General features: G+C 36.1%; 1 protein-coding gene across 6 annotated transcripts in view; it reads left to right on the top strand.

Annotated features, from left to right (window-relative positions):
* The window catches only part of Foxp2 (forkhead box P2), a 545,581-nt gene that overhangs the window by 385,604 nt on the left and 138,967 nt on the right, over window positions 1–21,010 (top strand). For all 6 annotated transcript variants that reach the window (XM_037203509.1, XM_028871779.2, XM_037203507.1 and 3 more), the window contains one exon: window positions 4,060–4,149. In XM_037203509.1, the coding sequence (XP_037059404.1) occupies window positions 4,060–4,149 (90 nt within the window). The remainder of the gene's footprint in view (window positions 1–4,059; window positions 4,150–21,010) is intronic.

Here is a 21,010-nt window from a genome sequence, read left to right as displayed (position 1 = left end):
TGGGTATCTCTAAACTGTGCTCAAGTAATTTTATTTCTATTCAGTATTTTGTGTTCTTCTAGAAAATAGAAAGAAAAGAAAAAAGAAAGAAAAAACCTGACAGGTTTTTCTAGCAGTTCACAAAGCATTTCACCTTAAATTAATTCTCACAGTGACCTATTCCATAGAATTATGTTTTGTGAGGCTCATCACAACATGAGGTTAATACCAAGTGAGACAAGTGACATGGCTGAACTTTGCTCTGCTTGCAAAAGTTTATCTTACTTAAAATTGTGCAATAATAGTTAGAGTTGATGTTTTCAATAAATATTTTAGAGAACAAAATGCACGCCATTCTAGAAAACATGTTTCTTACACCCTTGCTGCTACCAAAAGTTTAACTTGAATCTATCTATAAATATTTTCATTCTTTTCTCAAAATATTTAATCCTATTCCCTTTTGAGAATGTCCTATCTTAATTCTCTTAGCCTTACCAGTATTAAATAACTGTATTAAATCATGCACATCCTTAATCCAAAGCCAATGTGCTTTTGGAACTCAAACTTGGTCCAGGTGCCTTTGCAATCTCTTCTCTTACTCATTCAAAAAGGGGTCAACCTTTATTAAAGAAATTTTGTAAACAACCCTTGGGTTTCTGTTATAAATTAATTCCAGAGGAGAGATGAGCATATGACATTAGATAAATCTTAAACTTCATGGGGACAACTGGCATTTATCTCTTTTCTATTCATCAATATATAATGAGCAAGTGATTTTCAAATTAATAATTCGTATAATTTGACACAGTACCTTATATTAATGAAAGTGTTTTATTTCATAACCTTTCAGTTTTTGAATAGTTACAATAATAAATTATAAATTTGAGGCAAGTGTCTCTGAGCAATTGTTTATTGAAATTTAGTCCTAAAAAACTATCTAGAATATTGGGAATAAAAATGTTATATGATGCATGCAGATTGAATACAAACTGCCAGGGATTTCTGCTTATGGGGTTTAAATCATGCATGGATGCTTAAGATTGTTTTTTGTTATCCCACTTCTTATGTTTATTACAGCGATTGTTACTGCTCCCAAAAGAATGTGGAGACAGGCAAGTGACTCTTATTTTTCCTAAGCACTTGTATTGGAAGATGAGCCTTAAGAATTTTAAAGATACTCTAAGCACAGATGCAATATTAAGGACTGAAGAAGCATACTCTAACCAGCTCCCCTTTTAAATGTTATTATTACTCCCTTACCAGGAGTGAAGGTGTATGCCTCTGCCTAGCCATACTTTCATGAGCAAAGTTCTAGTATATCTAGTTCTCTAGTATATCTAGTTCTCTAGTATTTTTCTATTGCACTGGTGTTCATATAGGACAATGATTAATTGTTGGTGTTGGGATGGAAGGATACTTTAAGAAATGCTGATAAAGTGAACAAGGTAAATGAGCCCTAAGCTTGGGAACCAGACAAATGACTGACTGAGATTTCCTACTGCCTTAAGATGTTAGTCCTGTGCCAGGGGAATTGATTCTTCAGGTTCTTGTCAGCAAAACAAGAAACCTAGATTTGACATACTCTAAGATTTGTGTCTTACTCTAGAATTTTGAAATTGTGTTAGTAATGACTGACCTGGTGATCAGGATACTATAAAGGTTCAAAGGTCTATCAGGATTCAGTGGAGTATTTAAGAAAAGAGACATTATCCATAAATAAGTAAGCCTTCCTTCTGTGATATTTATTATATTAACTTGAAAATTCAAGTATAAATGTATTATAACACCTTTCTTCTAAGTTCTGAAAAAGAAAAAAATGGAGTTGTCGTCTTTGCAAGGAAGCATAATTCATTATGGTATTAGATATTTTCTTTTCCTAGAATTTTGCTCATTGTTAATTAAAGATTGATTTATTTGACAGAATAGAAAGAGTATGAGACACTGAAATGCACACTCATCTGGAAGGCAGGTGACCTCGAACAAAGCATTCATAAATAGTTTTGGGTCCTTAAACAAAGCAAATGACAACCCTAGAACTTATTGTTTGCCCATTTATCAAAATGTGGGGAACATATTTTATCATTTCTATGATTGCTTTTATTGCATATTCTCATTATTGTTTCAAGATTCTAAGCAGTTTTGATTAGAATGGTATAAGGACGATAACATTTTACACAAACATATGTACATATATACGTGCAAGAGAGAGTTCAAAGGTGAAAATGTGTGGAATGTAATTGCTTTCATTGTTTTTTAAAGTTGTACATGAGTACAGCTCAAGCTACACTATAGAATTTATGAATTTGAAAGTTGCCACCATAGTTATTCTTTTAGGTCAGAATTAAAAGGGGTAAAATGTATATTATCAAACATTAAGAGGAAATTTTCCAGTGAATTTTATGATAACAAATAATTATGGAATTAATGTTTAGTCTATCCTCATATTGAATCGTATAATACATTGCCTGAATTCACTGATATGTGCCATCCTTAGTAATACTTAGTTTGACTTGTAATGACTTGACAAACTTTTTTTTAAGCTCACAGACGCCCAAAAGAAAAAAAAAAAAACATCACTCTGTGTAAATGTGCTTCCAAATACAAAAGCAACGCTTTGCAAAGGTGCTAGATCCTGTTATGGGAAGACAAATCAGTGTTGTTAGCAGAGGGTGCTAGGTCCTGCTATGGGAAGACAAATCAGTGTTGTTAGCAGAGGGTGCTAGTGCATCCAGTTTGTTTACTTTGGCTTCTGTGTCTGCCTGCCTTCTCAGAAAACTTGCTTGGAGCCAGACTGTAGCAGCCCTTTCTCTGTCTTTTCATAATTGATCAGGGGATGACTGCTTTCCCTGAGGGTTAAGACGTGGCAACTTTTTCTGTTTGCTCAGCATCTCAATGCAGTAGTTCAAACATTGTTCACACCAGCTGGCGTGTAAAGCCATATGCACATCTTGTCAAAGCAACTGTTGTCATGGATACTAGAAACTCACTCAAAAACCAGGTTATTGATCCCAATCAAAATTGTACTTTTTATCAGCTGAGAATCTTAATTATTATAGGAGAATATTGATCTGTATTTTTTTCCAAAATGGGAAAAAATTATCTTGTATTCTAAAACAATGAAGAACAATGTCAGACAAGACTTAATTTTATATGTTGAAAAATTTCATCTCTACTGCTCATGGAACTCAGAAAAAAATAATTTTTAAATAAGAACATTCAAGAACTTCTTTAAAATATTGGTTTAATAGTGCTAACCCTTTAAGTAAAATGAAATGTATTTTGGTTTCTGGCACTAGTTTATGTAAGTTCATATAGTCCATTCACCAACCTGTCTCTTCTCTAGGAAAAGGCATGCATACATTACTTTATCATGTTGTTATTTTTTTTTTTCTGAGTGGGTAAGAAAACACAAAAATAAATGAAAACATCTTCTGTTTTGATTGGTATTCTGTCACACACAGAAACAAACCTGATTGGTTGAGTGTAATTTCTTTGTTCTCTGATTTTGCTAAGAATGCAAATGAAACCCACTCAATTTTATTTGGCATTAAAACTGCACTTTATTTTGTCAAAGGAGAGGTTTTTCCCCTTGAATTGTAAGTACAAAAAAAAGTGATTTTAATCTTAGTGAAAATCCTTATTAATTCACTTTCAAGATAATCTGATGTTGATTTGTCAAATTTAATTACAGCTTCCGGTAACACTTGAAGTCTACTGTCTTTGCTTCAAAATTGTAATATGAAAATGCAAATTGAATGATAATTTAAAAGGGAGTGGGCATTTTAGGAACACTCAGAGATAAGTTCTGTGGGAATGAGGTTATTGATGCAGTTTGTGATTTTCTCTTCTTGAAGCACTTTCAACAAATTAGATTTATGTCCTGCAGGATTACATGCATCTTCAGGATTTTGAATAAATGTATATAGGTATATTCTGTGATATTTTTTTTACATGTCAGGAGAAAATAGAATAATGGTGTAAAGAAGGTTGATGGTCCTTGTTTATATTAAGTAAGGAACAACTGACAATCCCTTCCAGGTTTTAACAAATATTTAGCTATTTTCTCCTTTTTACTTTCAGGCTCTCCAGGCAGCAAGACAACTCCTGTTACAGCAGCAAACAAGTGGGTTGAAATCTCCTAAGAGCAGCGACAAACAGAGGCCATTGCAGGTTGGTAATGCATGCCCATCCTTGAGACCTGATCTGAATGACGTTCACAACAATAATGACAGATGTGCAAAGTACATTCTATTTGTGTAAGTAATTAGAGCATTTGCATATATATGTAATGTGAGCTGCAAAAGAGAATTCATGGGAACTTTGTAAAGAGTGCTTTACAAATACTATTAGCATAGATTTCAAAAAGTTTCCAAGTTCATTCCTTGCAGAATATTATGTAGGAATTTGATACATATAGGCATAAAATATTTTGTGTAAATTCCTTTGTGGATTTCAATGGGGTTTCATTCACTAATAGGTTAAAATATGAAAATGGAAGCAAAATCATGGTGAAATGGTGTGGAAGGAAACAAAACAGTCTTAGGCAATCCTCTGCAGTAGTATCCAAGTGACCAGTGACAAATGCATAAATCCTCCCTGATTGTGCCCCCTCCAAAAAAAAAAAAAAATCTGTAAGTTTGCCAAGGACCTGTTACTGTTGCTACAGTTATAAGAACACATTCTGGAGTTTGTTGTCCTTCCTTACTGTATTTGTTCTGTGAAACCGATGTATGTATTCATGCTAAAAGAAGTCTGTATCACATAAACATAACCACTGTGTATATATGTAGTCTTTTTAACCAAGATGTATGGAATATTTCCTTGGGGGAAAATATTTTAAAGTATATTCTCAAGTTGGCTACTGGGTAGAATGTGGAGTTGGAGAGACAACTCTCACATTGTTATGGACATCTCTCACAGTGTTTCTCAGAGCTTTTCAAAAAATAGGCAATACTTTCTCCTGAAGCATTTGTTTTACACATATTTGGTGTCAAGTAAGGCAAGCTCTATTTTTGGTTAAGCAGTCATTTCATTTAGCTTTATTTTTAACAAGATATTCTCTTCTTAGTGGCTTTGACTGTTTTAATATTTATATGTATTCACAGAGGTTAGCATCTAACTCTTACATAATGGTGTTCTGTAGCTTAGCTTCTATTAAAGAAAATTATAGACTACTGATCCACATAAGCCAGAATTATATTACCAAAAAAAATTCATAGGCCCTAAACAAAGTTAAGATGAAAACACATGTTCTTTGGAACAAGGTCCTTTGTTGCAGGAGAAGAAAGATAAGAGTACAAGGAACTCAAGTGTCTAAGAGCCACCTCTCTGTAATGACTGGAAAATTAAAAAGGTTCATGGAAGTTTCCAGAATTTAAAATTCTTTTCAAGATTTTCTCTTTAAAAGAATTCCATAGTATTTTCTTTTAATTAATGAGGAATCTTGGGGAAGACATTTCTCTGTCATCAACTATATCTCTGTCTTAGTTATTGCAATAAGTGTAACACTGTCATAGTTATCTGACTCCATGAGACTCTTTGTGACTTGACAGAACAATGAAAATCCATACAGCAGAAGTCAAGGCAGCAAAGGAAATACAGACCTCCAGTATATCTCAGGGTGGGAATTTCACTTTCTTTTTAGTGTGGAGAAACATGATTTTGATGTTGACAACATAAGTCAAGGGTTGGAAAGAAGTAATTGTTTTGAAAGTCAGACAATACTATTACCTAATTTATATTTTATATTTCTCGACAACATAGATGATTTATTGTTGCCTCTTCCTCTTCAAAGCTTAGTCAATAGAAGCATCTTTCGTGCGCGTGTTAGGGTGTCTGTGGAACCCACGGCTGGGCTCTAGTTTGTTTGTTTGTTTTCTTCTTTTCTGTTGTTGTTAAAGTACAAGTCAATATTGGATACTCTTGTTAACTAAAATACATACAATTTTTTAAACTTAAATTATTCACATGTACAGTGTAATTCTAGTGGTTCTAAAGTAGGAATTTGTTCATGTGTCAACTGTTAATGTAAGGCAGTTCTGAGCAGAAATCCTCAGTTTCCTTGGTTTAGCATGAAAGACGGATAAAAATCAACGTAAATACCCCTTCTCAGCTGCAGCTGCTAAGCATACTGGAGTCTCTCCTTGTGTCACCTGTATTTTGTGTATCGTGAGCATGTGACTCTGCTCCACTGTATAGATTATAAGACTACAGGGCTTTAGTATCATGTGTAGCTGTGATGGGATCATTACACAACGTGTCACAGGAACAAGAAGTTGTTTTTACAAATGAGAAATTAGAACTAATGAAGACTTACATTATCCCCAAAATATGCACTGTAATTAATACAATGTGAAACTGAAATTTTAATATTTCATGCTACTTGATAAGCTTAGCAGTTGCAGACATGAAGAAATTGTATTGTAAGTCTAATCAAAACGTAGCTGTGTTCCACACTAGCTTATACATCTATTTTTAAACAGAGATATTAGTCAACACTCATCTTGGCCTCTGCAAATATTATTAACATGAATTGTATTTGTTTTTAAAACTGGATGTATTTGCTAGAATTTTTTAATCGTGTGATATGAAATTAATATTTTAAAGTGTCTTATATGACTTTCTTATACTCTTGTTTTTTCTCCCAACAACTCACAGATTAATAAAACTTTTTCATATACTTGAGATGCATTATATTTTAAGTTTCTAATGGTTAATTGAAAAAGCTGAGCAACACTTGCCAGGCATTCTATTTGATGCTCATAGGTAACAGAGCTTCCAGCCATGTCAGGCAAAATGCCTTAAAGGACCAAAACAGATGCCTTTTTATTGCCATCATTTAAAAATGTAATTTTCAAGACAATGTTTTATAAAATTTGAACTAAAATACAGATCTGACAACAATTCTTTGATGATTTGAGTCACAAGAACAATACACAGTTGCATTTTTAACATTCATCCAAATTTCTTTATGGCTTAAAAAGTGAGGCCAGATTTTAAATATGGCATGATACAGTCAGTTTTTGTCAGAGCAGTATTTGTATTCTGCTGCCTTTCATTGACATTTTTCCATTTCTGTGATGCAAATGTGATGGCTGTTAGTATGTGTAGTGAAAAAGGAAATAAAAAATATGATACCTGACCAGCTTCATTACCACTCTTAATCATGACCTCAGATACTTATAAGTATCTGAATATTTGTATTTAAAATATGTTTATATATTCTATTCATTATATGATACTCCAATTAAATATGTCCAGGCAGTAAGTATATCAGTTAACAAGATATTGATAAATAACTTTCAAATATTGCAATACACATGGCAGCTGATGTTCACTTAATATCAACACATAATTTTTCTTTGCACGTTTACTATATCCAAGGAGACAGTCTGATTAACCATAAGAAGATGGCCTCTCTTTTACATGTGGTTTATTTGTTTTTACTATTAGCATTGCCTATACATGACATACTTATATTGATCCATACTGAGGAAACTTATCCAACAAAATTACTGAATGCTTTGTTTTTCATTCCATGAAACTAACATTATGTTAGTAGGAATAAACACATACACATCCACACACAGCATTCATGCACATGCACACTTCAAAAATCTGAAATTTAATTTCTTTGTAAAAATACATTATCAATAACTAGCCTATGGCATATTTATTTAATTTAGTATAGATCTGAAAACCGGTCGCATTATTGTTCTTGTTACATTTACAGCCATGAGACAGACTTGTGGTTCTCCAACCGCTGTGCAGTGCAGAGACGTAAATTTAAGGTAAATGCCATTGCTTTGCTATCTCAGATGAATATTAATATACAGCATCGTAATCACACCTTCACTGAAGGTTTGTATCTCATATAAAATATCTGTGTTCAGTAGGTGATTAAAACTACTCATTTTTTATAAGTATATGTCTTACAAAGTGAAAGAGTAGAATAGTTGAACGCAAAAGTGGATTAAACAGAGGAGTCTTATTCTGACTCTGCCACATAATCATTATATAAATGTGAAGTCTCTCGACAGCCTTAAAGACAAGGAGCAGATTAGCCAAATCTAAAATGCCTTAAAGATATGTTTCATTTTTTCTTTTGAAGAAAATGATGGGTATCTTGTTTCTTATATTTTTGGTTGTGAGCCTAGCCTTTAACGACTGAGCTATCCCTCCAGCCCGGGTATCTTAAGTTTCTTAAGGTGATCATCTCAAGGACCAGCGCATCTTCTTGGTAACATGACACAGCCAGAAAATGCTTTGGAATCAAATAATTAAATCTCATGTGTTAAATTTTTGCTCCAATAAAATGTTTACCAATATCCAATGGCCTTTTATTTCATTAAATGACAGGCAATAATACTATAAATTACATTATCACTACACAAAAATGATATTCTTCTGTATGTAGTTTTGCTACCTACATTTAAATATTGTAATATAGTGCAATTTAGCATCACTTATTTCTTGTCTTTATCCCTCAAATTTTAAAAAAATGGTAAAATTAATTAACATCAGCAGCAAAAATGCATTCTATAATCAACTACTCAGTAATTCATGTTTGGTATCAAATATCAGGACTAAGACAAAAATGTTTTAATTTTAAAATTAATAATATACTTTGGGAAAAATACTAACTTTATGGGATACAGAACTAGACATGGCTGACTATGCTTTAGGAAATGACAAAGTTCCACTCTTGTATTAATAAAACATGAAATTAAACATTTTAAACATTAGTTCTACTTGTAAGAATTGGGAATATTTTCCCACATAAACAGTATTGTGTGGAATTTTTCATATATATTTCAGTAGAGGAAGTCATTTTGATATAGAAAACATGAAAAATAAATTTAGACAGCTTTTACCTGTTATATTTTCATCTCTACAAAACATTCATTGAGCCAGACACATTGCATCTTGATCATAAAAAGATGAAAGGCATAATTTATGCACACTCTAGATCATGTCTTGTGTTATGTTGATTTCCATTCTAGTAGGAAGCATTTCTGAAAGGCAGCCTGAAGAGGCATATCTAAAGTGAGACCATTCTCTAACTAGTATGATGTTTCCACTGGTGGACAGCTGCTTGGAACTGACTTCCTATAGAAAAATATCTGGTGTATCTAACCTATCACTTTTAAGTGCATTTGTGTGGAAAACTTCACACAAATCCAAGTCATGTCATGGAGAAAGAAGAACAAGTTCCCGTCTTGAATCTGCCCTGCATCTATCTATAAGACATCAAGTCACTTAATCTTTTGAATTCTACTAACTCATCTCAAAAGTGGAAATTAAAATCCCACAAAATTGTTGTGCAAAATAAAAAGAATACGATATATCACGTGTGGCATAAATCCTTAGGTAATATGTTAAAATCGATCATTGTTACAATAGGCTCCAGGACCCTGCTGTTTAATCCATGTCTAGGATGTATATACAATAGTACGGTTTCGCTATTCAGCCATCCATTTTCACTATTCCCAACTATTCTAATGGGCTAAAAAAATATTCCCTAGTTAGAGAAGAACAACCCTGACTGTTGTTTAGGGACTGCCAGGGGATTTCTTCTCTTACAGGTTACCCTGGCTTTTGTGTTTCCCATTCATGGAGTACAACTGCAGCTAACGTTTTTCTCTCCTACTAGACTGCCCTTGTAGCTGCAAGAACTGATAGTTAGTGTTGTCTGTCAACGTGACAGGATCTAGAATCACCCAGTAGACAGGCTACCAGGAATACTTTGAGGGATTATTTAATTAGGTTAGCCTCTGGGTCTGCTTGTGAATAACTGTATTGATTAGATTTATTAAAGTGGGCTTGGGACTAGATTTGCAAATAAAGGAGAAAGTATCTAATCACCAATGTTCATATTCTCTGCTTCCCAGCTGTAGGCACAATATGCCCATCCTTCTCAACCAGTTGCCAAATCTACCTTGCCATGATGGGCTATAACCTGGAACTATGAATCAAAGTAAAAGCTTCTTTTAAACTGTTTTTGTCAGAGTTCTTTATCACAGCAAAGAGAAAAGTAAGCAGCACATGAGTTCCTGAACCATGAGTTTCCTACTCTAGGCTACTGCCTGGCTCAGTTCTTGCATAAAAGGACTTCAGTGAACATGTGGTGAAACCATTCATGCAGACAAGATTGTCATCTGTGAAAGGGAAGTTGGGGGAGAGAAAGAACACTTCGCTCATTTAAAATGAGTGATTATCTTGTTGCCTTTCCTCAGGGACTTAGGATGCCGTTAGTTATATTAAGACTCATACCCAGAATACTAGATTTGAGGTCAGCATGAATGTGGCACAAAAATAAGCACTTCTAAAAGGAAATTGTCAATTCAAGCTGCTTGATCAGGGAGGAGTTTACAAAAGTCAGCTATGTTGAGTGTATAGAAATAAAAGTTGGCCTGGGAATGGAGTTCTGTAGTTGAGAGTTTGCCTGGCATATGCAAGATGCTGCACTTAATACCTAGCACTGCAAACACACACACACACACACACACACACACACACACACACACACACACACACACTATAATAATAATGCTAAAAAGTTCTAAAGAAATAAATAACTGAAGTGAGAGAGTCTATGTTTGGCTCACAGTTTCAAAGGAGTCAGTCCATCATGACTTAGTCCCATGTCCTTGGGCAGAGCATCAGGGCTTAAGAAGCATGATGCAAAGGAAGTCTGTTCATGTTATGGCTAGCCAAAAAAGTATGTAACAATGGGGGTGGTGTACAATTAATAAAAGAAGGAAGATAAAATATAGAGGAGACTAGAACAATCAACTTGTAAGTTGAGTTATTAAGGAAGGTCAGGGAAAGAAGAATTTTTCAAAGACAAGGCTTATCTGGTGTATAAAACTATGTCTTCAAAAACCAGAACACTATTTAGTTAAATTAAACGTTGATAATTTAATCCCCCATTTTTTTTTATTGATTGCAGGTAATTTTTAGGATCAGCAAGGCTAATATGGGCAATAATGAATGGGAACATTGTACTTTCAAATTAGTGTTCACAAGAAAACAGAGAAGTAATAAATGCACTTTTACTTCTCAGGTTCCTGCAAGAGAAAATTTATATAGCATAAATTAAATTTGGAGGGTAGGTTTTCTCCTTCCTTCGCTATCCAGGTACTTGTTTCTTTCTGTAATCTGTTAGGATTTTAAGAACATATTCCCTGGACTTCTCTGCCTTAACTAAAGTGAAAGCAAGAAAGGAATAAAACACTAATATTGTTATGGGACCTCTCCATAGGATTTAAGACTTAGGCTTTGAATTTTATCTTAAGATGTTTGGAAGTGTTGTAAGAGCTCAGCTGAATGACAGCATGACGAACAGTCTGAGTACACGATTAAAGACAAAAAGCAAAATTATTTAGAACTTCACTTCCATTTAAGGCTGTGTTTCCTTTGTGAATTCTATTCTTATCTATCAGCCTGTGTTCTACACTGCACGTAAGTTTCCTAAATACCACCCTGGTACTTCGTTTTCTCTGCTGTATTCTTTCTTCCTTCACTATGTGTTCATCATGTAATCTTTTCTGTTCCTTTGATCTCTTGCAAAGGAAGGAGAAAATTTGTAACTAATTCTAACTTGATCCTAAAGGATATTCTAAGTCATAATTTTATCCATAAATTCTGAAACTGTGTTGATTCTTGTAACCCAGTGTCTGGTGTTTCATTCTTGCTTTGTTTTACTCGAAGAAGAGTTTCTTTAACAAAATTTAAGTTGTAGTTTTAGTATGAAAGTAACAATGTTCTTGATTCTAGCTGTGACTTAGAATAATCTAGACCTCTAATCATTTTCATGATATTAAAAATAGCCCCTGCTTAAATTTATGAAACTCATAGATCACTAGAATAGTGTGATAATTTGCTAAGTCTTTGGTAAAATCTCCCAAAACATTAAAAGGAGTATCCAACAATAATTGTTCAGGACACTTAAATTAATGACCCGTTCTTCTAAGTGCATCTTTTGCTATGTTAATTATATCTGTTTTAATAATGCTGGATCTGGTAGCACAACATTGAAAAAGATCAAACAAATGGGTAATGAATTGTTCTTTTGAAAGTATTTAAGTCACTAACTTAATGTGAAAATCACATAGACTCATTATGAGAATGTAGCTTGATTTTTAGGTTAAATTATGGTGGGCACTGAGGTACTTTTCTCAAAAGTACTAAATAAATGTTAATAAATTGTTATGACATAGTGGGATTTTTCATAAAATTATACTCTTTGATTAGATAGGAAGAAACTACTCATGTAGAATAATTATAGTAGACCGTTGACATTCACAAGTTGTGTATCCTGAGATCTTCAAGAACCTGAAAAGTCAAGAAATTTTCATTTCAGAACTTTCTGGTGAAGGTGTTTAGCCTTCCTTCCAAACACAGTTCTCCTTCTCTAGGAGAGTACCATGGTTCTGTACAAAGTGTAACACAACAGCTCTACAATATTGCATAGAAACTTCCACATTGTTCTTCTTTATCCTTAAAAATCCAAAATTTTATGGATAATGTAGATTTAACTGGATCACGGAGTCCACATAGAATAGACAGGTAGAGTAGCATGAGTGGTAGCGTTATGATTTATGGTATGGTAGCATTAGTGGCAGGTCATCTGTGTAAGAGGTCAGTAGTCTAGACACCCCCCCCCTCCCCCAGCCTCTCGGCATTCTTGGATGTTTCATAGCTAGAGAAATTATGCAGGAATAAAACACAGGAACTTTGGAATCATGAGGATATTGAAATGGGTCCTCAACAGCTAAGAATTTTAAGGCTCTGTTCTACTAGATCTTCCAACCTTGCATCTGTTGGGAACATCCAATGCAACCAAGTAAGTTCCTTGTACTTCCTGTATTGATATAGTATATAGACTTAATAGCTTTCATTACCTTCTATATTCTCCCTTTTTAAGTATAACTATCAACTGGCTATCATAAATTATCTGGGAGATCTTAGTGAAATTTTTCTGATTTGTCTTTAAGGATACGGGGAAGACAGTGACTTAAAAGTACAGAGACCTCTCAGAAGGGCGATAGATGATTGGAGCCTGTGTTTCTATTACTTCCAGTTACTGGCTAGTTTTGCCCTAGGGTTCGTCTTTGAGGTCTTAATCCTTCCAGATAGAAATCCTCTGTCTAGATTCAGATCAGCTGAAGTCTAGAAAAACATCCAGCTATACTAACAGCATGTAGGTTTTTTCTTTCTCTCTTTCTTTCCTTCTTTCTTTCTTTTCTTTTTTCTTTCTTTTAAGGTTTTTTCATTTTGTTTTATTGTAATCCACATCAAACCTGTTTAGCGAGTGCTTAAGCATTTGAATAACACAAAATTCCTTTACACACTATATAAATTCTTACACTTAGGATGCTAACACATGCATTGCTGTAAAAGCTGCCACCTTGACATCCTCCACTGCTGGTGCTACTGCACATTCTCAAGTGACAAACCAAGGAACACAGTGAACATTATGATGTGCTGACATGAGGAAAATCTGTTGTATCACAGAGAGATTAAATTCTTAGATAGACTATGCTCGCAAAAACATTGAAAAAACACAAATGACAGATTTTTGTCTGTACTCTTACTTCTTCATACAGACCAATCATGGAGTGGACTTGCAAAACTTTAATTTGCAATAAAACCATACAGAATTGTCATTTCCCAAAAGCTCATTGTCACTGAGAAGATTCTTTTTATTTTTGGCTTAGAATTCCCACCATCAAGAGCTATTTTCACTTCCCTAAAGAGTCTTAGAGAACATTTTGGACAATGGTTTTCAAACCTAAGAAACTATATGTAAATCTTCTTTAAAACCGGAAATGCATTCCAGTGCAGTCTCTTGAGTTAATGGGGGTGGAGGGAGTGGGGATTGGAGGATTGAAAATCAAGAGGCCTAAAAATCTCCAGGAAATTCATCCTCAGATGCTCTATGGTGTCAAGAACCCCAGCTTCCTTTTTCTCTCGACAAGGAAAATGTTTCTCTGTAAATAAAAATTACTGAAGTTGAATTCCAGTAATATCCTGTGCCAGAAACATCTCTCCAAGATGTTTTTCTGTTTTGTTTATCATTGTTATTGTCACGTAGCCCAGACAGGCTTGAATTTGCTGTGTAACTAAAGATGATCTTGAATCCTGATCAGCCTGCTTTCCCTTCTTGGATGCTAGGATTATAGGCCTGTACCACAAAGCTTGGTTTCTGTGGTACTAGATACTGAACCCAGGGTTCCACCCACACTAGACTAACACTCTGCAACTGAACTACACCGCAGCCATCTGCTTTCCAACCAGATGAGAATATGCTGAACTTCTGCTATGTCAGGTTGCTCCAGATTCAACAGCAGTATATATTTTGCTCATTCTATGCATTTCTTCTTTTAAAAATGTTAGCTAAAGAAAAAATAGCTCTCCTCAGGCTTCTTGAGATGCCCCTCTCTAATATATTCTTTTCAAAATCATTTCTAACAGTGATACCAGAATCATATTTGCACTAGTACAACATCTCACATGAAATTATCAATGGCAAATATATTCTCTATTGTACTAAGTAAAAAAAGATAGATAAATGAATGATTGAATGAATGAATAAATAAATAAATAAATAGATAGATAATTGCATCCTACTGGCCTCAGCTAATATACACTATCACTGGTAAGCTTGCTTTTGACATCAGAAATCATAAGTCAAAAACATCTGGTCTGCTTCAATGGCCCTGGTACCCAGCTTTCCTTGTCTAGTCGGTTTTCTTACTATGACATAAGCCAAGACATGAAGTGCCTCTAGCTCTTCAAACCTTGATCCACGGCTCCATGCAACTCAATTTACCCTGCAATTTTTAAATATCTGTTGGTAACTATCCATTAAGTTTCTGTGATGTTGTCCTCAGCCCACTAATACACACACACACACACACACACACACACACACACACACACACACACCACCACCACCACCACCACCACATACACCACTTATACACCATACACACACACACCACCACCACCACCACCACCACCACATGCACCACATATACACCATACACACACACACCCTACACACACCACCACCACCACATATATCACATACACACACACATACCCTACACACATACACACATATCACACCACACACACACACACACACACACACACACACACACACACACACACCTGTAGCCAGAATTTTCTCTGTTCCCATCCAGCACTGCATTCGATGTTTCTCCAGTCCAGCCCAGCCTCATGGTCCCTCAGCCACTTATAAAATAATCACTCAGCCCCCTGCACCAAGGTTATGCAAGGTGTCCCACCATAGGCACTGGGTTCCAAAAATCCAGCTCATGGACTAGGGATGGTCCCAATCCCACTGTCTGCCTGGGAGCTCCATAAGCAGTTCAAACTAAACAACTGTCTCACATATCCAGAGTGCCTAGTCCAGTACCATGGGGGCTCCTCAGCTATAGGTCCACAGACCATGGGTTTCCACTAGTGTGGCTGGCCATCTCTGTACATTTTCCCATCATGAACTCGATGTCCCTTGCTCATAGAATCCCCCGCTCTCTCATCAATTGGTGCAGGGAGGAGGAACCTGTACCTGCCTCAACTGAATGTACTTGGCTCTGCTGACTCCCCATGGGAGACCTTGCCTTGGAGGAGGTGGGAATGAGGGGTGGGTTGGGAGGAAGGCTGTGAGGCAGGAGGAGGGAAAAGAGGGGGATCTGTGGTTGGTATGTAAAATGAATTAAAATTTCTTAATAATAAAAATAATAAAATAAAATAAAAATAATCACTCAGAAGCTTAATATTATTTGCAAACTGTATGGACTGTGGCAGGCTTCTTGCTAGCTAGCTCTTATAACTTAACTCATTTCTATTTTCTTATAAGTTTCTACATGGCCGTGGCTTACCAGTACTTTCACATCTTGCTTCTCCTGGTGGTGCTGGTGTCTCCCTAGACTCTGCCTTTCTCCTTTCTTTCTCTCTTCTTTTATTTCCTGCCAGCCTCTAAACTGCCTTGCCATAGTCCAAAGCAGCTTATTTATTAACCAATGGGAACAACATGTATTCAGGAGGGGCGGTGGTGGTACATGCCTTTAATCCCAGCACTTGGGAGGCAGGCAGGCAGAGCCAGGCAGATCTCTTGTGAGTTCGAGGCCAGCCTGGTCTGCAGAACGAGATCCAGGACAGGCACCAAAACAACACAGAGAAACCGTGTCTCGAAAACCATATATATACATATATATATGTGTGTGTGTGTGTGTGTGTGTGTGTGTGTGTGTGTGTGTATGTGTGTGTGTGTGTGTATATGTATGTATGTATGTATGTATATGTATATATATATTCGCAGCATACAGAAAGACATCCCCCAGCAAACACCCCACATACATACCACACAAACACACATAACCATGTACACACACACACACACACACACACACACATCACACCACATACACACAGAAATCACATCACCTACACACATACACACCTCACACACACACCACACCACATACACACTACATACACACACACACATACACACACACACACACACACACACACACACTTTTTTCTTATACATATTTTTATTCTTGTATACATGCAGCTGAATCATAGCTACTACTATAAACTCCTTAAGTGTAAGGCTGCCCTGTTCACATTTCATTATCCAATGCCTGCAATGTCTGCATGTAGGTTTTGCATAAACATGTGGTATCTGTAGACTTGTGCCCATACATAAACCTGTCAGGCCCCTCTTTTCTCTTAGGCTCTGGTTGTATCTTTCAACTGTCTAGTGAAACACCTCAACTCAGATTAACAGGTTTCCAACTCAAATTATTTATCTTTCCCTGTCATGGTCAGTGTTCCTCTCAGGTTCTCCTGATCTTATCTTACAGTATCTAACCATTAATTCCTTCTAATCTGATAATGTCACATCCTCTGCTGTGATACTGTGAAGATCCCCCACTCTGATCTCTCAGCACAAGACACAGGGCTCTTGATGAACCATCATGGACATGATATGTGGCTTAAAACTGAACTGTTTTCCAAGCATACTATTTATTCATTTGCAAATATTTATGTTTGTCATGCTGTGTATTTTGCAAGGTGTCATGAATCATATGAATGTGGACATCTGTTTTACGTCTTTCTCTAATTCTCCACCAGCTTGGAAGATCATTACCATTATATAGATTCCAAAGGCTTTCACATACTTCACAGGATTTACTCCCTGAAATTGTCATTGAGTTACCCATCTCACATGTGTGTTTCCAGAACATGTATCACACTTTTATCATTGCAAATATTACAATTACCATGAGAGATTATAACAGGTTTTATTGCAGACATTTGGCTTCTTTTTCAACTGATTCTCAGATTTTTAAATCTTGGAGGTAAGAGGCTGGATTTGGTTCATGCTTATAATTTCCCACCAACACAGCAGTTAAAGCATGGTAGATTCAAATATATCTAAAGTATTTGAACTAAATTGTGTGAACTAGACCACATTTTCTCTATCAGAGTAAGTTGAGGCTGTTCCATTCATCCAATGAAGCAATTACAAAGGTTAACTTATCAGCTTCCTTTTTCTGTAGAAATTTGCAGGCTGGCCTGGGTCTCCTGCGATGACAGGCTCTGGTCACACTGCCCAGCTCCTCCCACGTCACTAAGAGATTTTTGTCTTTGTTCCATTAGACAATCTGTCTTGAAAATAATACATCTGAGGATTTGTTTCCCTGACAAACAGGGTATGCAATATGCTTATTTGACCACAATTGATTATTTCTCCTTTATCGTTATGTGTTTTCTTTTCTAATTCTATCTTCTTTCTTTCCATTTTCATATATACCGAAATAATTTGCTTACAGTCAGCCTTTTCCTTCCTATTTTTAATGCAATACACTGCTTTATCTGTTAATACTAACTGGCTTTCTGTCCTCACTAAGTACAAAGAAGACTTTTTTTTTTAATATAGTAAAAGCAAGAAGTCTGTTTAATAAAATGACATTGGAAATCTATAGAATAGCATGTAATACACAGGGATTTCTCAAAGAGTAAGAACTTGTATAGACTCTCCACATAATCTGTCATTCTATAATATATGAAATAATTATATTAACTTTTTGATCATTGATTTTGAGAATTTCTACATTTGCTATAAAAAAAATCAGCTGCTCTAGCTAGGAATACATCATGCAGTGAAGCTGATGGACAGGTAGACCTGGCTCAGGCCAGAGTTGATTAGCACAGGTTCTTAAAAGTGGCAGGGGCCAAGATTTTAGCCCTGTGCTCTGCTCCATATGGCTTCTATCTTGATGGTCGCAAGAAGTCTGCTGTTCCTCCTGCCATCATGCCATGGTCCAGGCAGAAGGAATAGGAAGGTGAATGAGAAAAGATAAAGCACAAATAAGCGCTGGGCAGCTGACTGTGCCTCATTCACTAAGAACTTTCTCAGGAGCCACTGGCTCAAACTGCACTGTGTGAATACCTGTCATTTTAGCAGTCTATGGAGCCGATTGTTTTTATTGAGTCACTCTGTCACACACACACATACATACACACACACACACACACACACACACACAAAAAAAAAAAAAAAACCTAAATTGGAGTTCTTAAAGTAGAGAAAAGAGGGAATGGATTATGGGAATAGTAGCAGTGTATGTGCTAACTGTTTACCAAACTAGTACTGATACAATGAGTCCTAGAGTTATATGAAAAAAAAAAGCAGATCTATAAGGTGAGATGCTTTAGTGACAAGAATTTTCATTGTTTTGATTAAGATTTAAACACACACACATACTGTGATCGAAGTTCAGCAGGTTTTAGGGGATTCAGTTTTAATAATTTTAGTCACAATTAAAAAGCAGTTACAGACTCTGTGTGTGTTCATAACCTAATGGTTCCTCCCCCTAGGAGTCCCTACAGAAGATGGGCCTGTGTGCATTCTAGTGAGACATCTTGATGGAGTATAAGTGAGCAGCAGGACAAACACTGGGTGGTTTGAGTAGCTGAAGCTTTTGCAAAGTTTGCAAGCAGAAATACAAGCATGTTTTTTGGGAGATTGGTGTAAACAGTCATGGGACCTGAACTTTAAATAAGGAAGTTCAGAAAAAAAGCTTTTCATGGGTAGTAGTATAGTAATGTGTAGTAATATCACTGAAAAACCGAAAGTCTTTGTGTTTCCCTAATTATCCAAATGATGAGAGACACAATCCATAGGCCTTCCATGTTCCCTGGAGAAATCTGTATTGAGAGCAGCAAAAGGAGAAATTTGTGGAACACACGAATGAATGTCCCTGCCCCCCTCCCCCGAAAGACTGGGTTCCTACTGAGTTCTAGCTTCCAAGACCTTTGTACCTGTGATCTGTTACTTCGTCCTCCACACAAACCAGTTGATTGGCACTATCTCTATCATCCTCTAAAAATCTGAAAGCCAGAAAGCTTAAAGCATAATCCAATTTCAGTTTCTAGACTACAGAACTACATTTTTTCTAACATTCTTTTCATGAGAATATTTGTAATGAATCATATCCTAGCTCCTTTTCATTTGGGCAAGACCAAGAAAGGACCAGAAAGTCATATGTATATCCTGTGATGAAGGAGGGACCCTGGAGGAAGGAAGAAAAGACCCTATTTCATATGAGAGCCTGGCTGACCAAGCCAGCATTTGTGTCCTGAGTCTTCCTTCATCTATGACATCAATGAGCCAAAGAGATGGTCACTTTTCATAGTATTTACTGCATGCTTTCAAGTACTTATTGAGACTGAAATTAAAATGCACTTAGTCCATCTTCTTTATTATACTCATGGACTGTACCCTGGAAATGCAGGGGTATAACAGCCTCGGCATCAAATTGTGAAACCACATAATTTGCATGCATCTAATAAATGTTGATCAAACCAATCCTCTATTTCATCACCTCCAAATACCTTTATCTCGGTGTTGTTCTTAAAAATGCTGACATTTAGTTGTCTCTTCCCGTTCAAAGCCAAGAACAAAGCAGATGTGTCGTGACTAAGCAGCAGGGATTAGGGAAGTCTTGGAAATAATATTGTACTCAGGGATTCATTTTTCTTCTGAAAAAGATGCTCCTCTCCTGGCTGGGTGGCTGTGGCGCAGACCTTTAATCCCAGCAGAGGCAGGCGGATCTCTATTAGTTCAAGGCCACCCTGGGCTACAGAGTGAGTTCCAGGACAGCCAGGCTACACAGAGAAACTGTTTCTAAAAACCAAACAAAAAGTTGCTCTCCTCCTTTCGTCCCTGACCCCCTCCTTCCTTCCATCCCTCCCTCTGTTGTCTGCTTTCTTGCCTTCCTTCTCTACACCGCTCTAATTGCATAGAACAAACACAAATAAACTCAACCTATTCCTTAATTTGCTTTCAGGCACCATTTTTGAAACATGATTTTAACAAACTAGAACATTAAACTCAACCCATGAAATACAAGAACATACAATTATAAATGTACACATGACTTCTGTGTATTTTCTAACTAGGATGACCTTAGTCTTTGGGGACAACAGAATATGTTAAAAGCAAGGTGCATTCAAGTTTCTCATGGAGCATTCATAGATTATTCAATACTGGAATGTATCTTCCCATCACTAAAGGATCAAAATGCATTCATTCATGCCATACTAGTACAAATTATTTTAAAAGAAGCACCTGTTCTGGAGCTGGTTGACAGTGAATAATGTATTTAAAGACATAAATAAGAAACAGTAACTTAAGCACTAAGCCACGTGGAGTTATTTACCATTCCCATTCAATGATTTCCAACACTACTAGACTAAGGAAGGGTTAGCGCTCTCTCTCTCTCTCTCTCTCTCTCTCTCTCTCTCTCTCTCTCTCTCTCTCTCTCACACACACACACACACACACACACACACACACACACATACACACACTCACACACCCATTTACATCTTTTGTTTGCGTTTGCCAGAATACATTTATTTAATGAAATGAAAGTTCAGGCGTATTGTAGAAATAAATTACAAAGTCTTATCTCCTCTGTAA

Source organism: Peromyscus leucopus, chromosome 3 (genome assembly GCF_004664715.2).
Source record: "Peromyscus leucopus breed LL Stock chromosome 3, UCI_PerLeu_2.1, whole genome shotgun sequence".
In the NCBI taxonomy this organism is placed as follows: Eukaryota; Metazoa; Chordata; class Mammalia; order Rodentia; family Cricetidae; genus Peromyscus; species Peromyscus leucopus.
The sequence above is the reverse complement of the archived record's forward strand: the minus strand, read 5'-3'. Positions and strand labels throughout refer to the sequence as shown.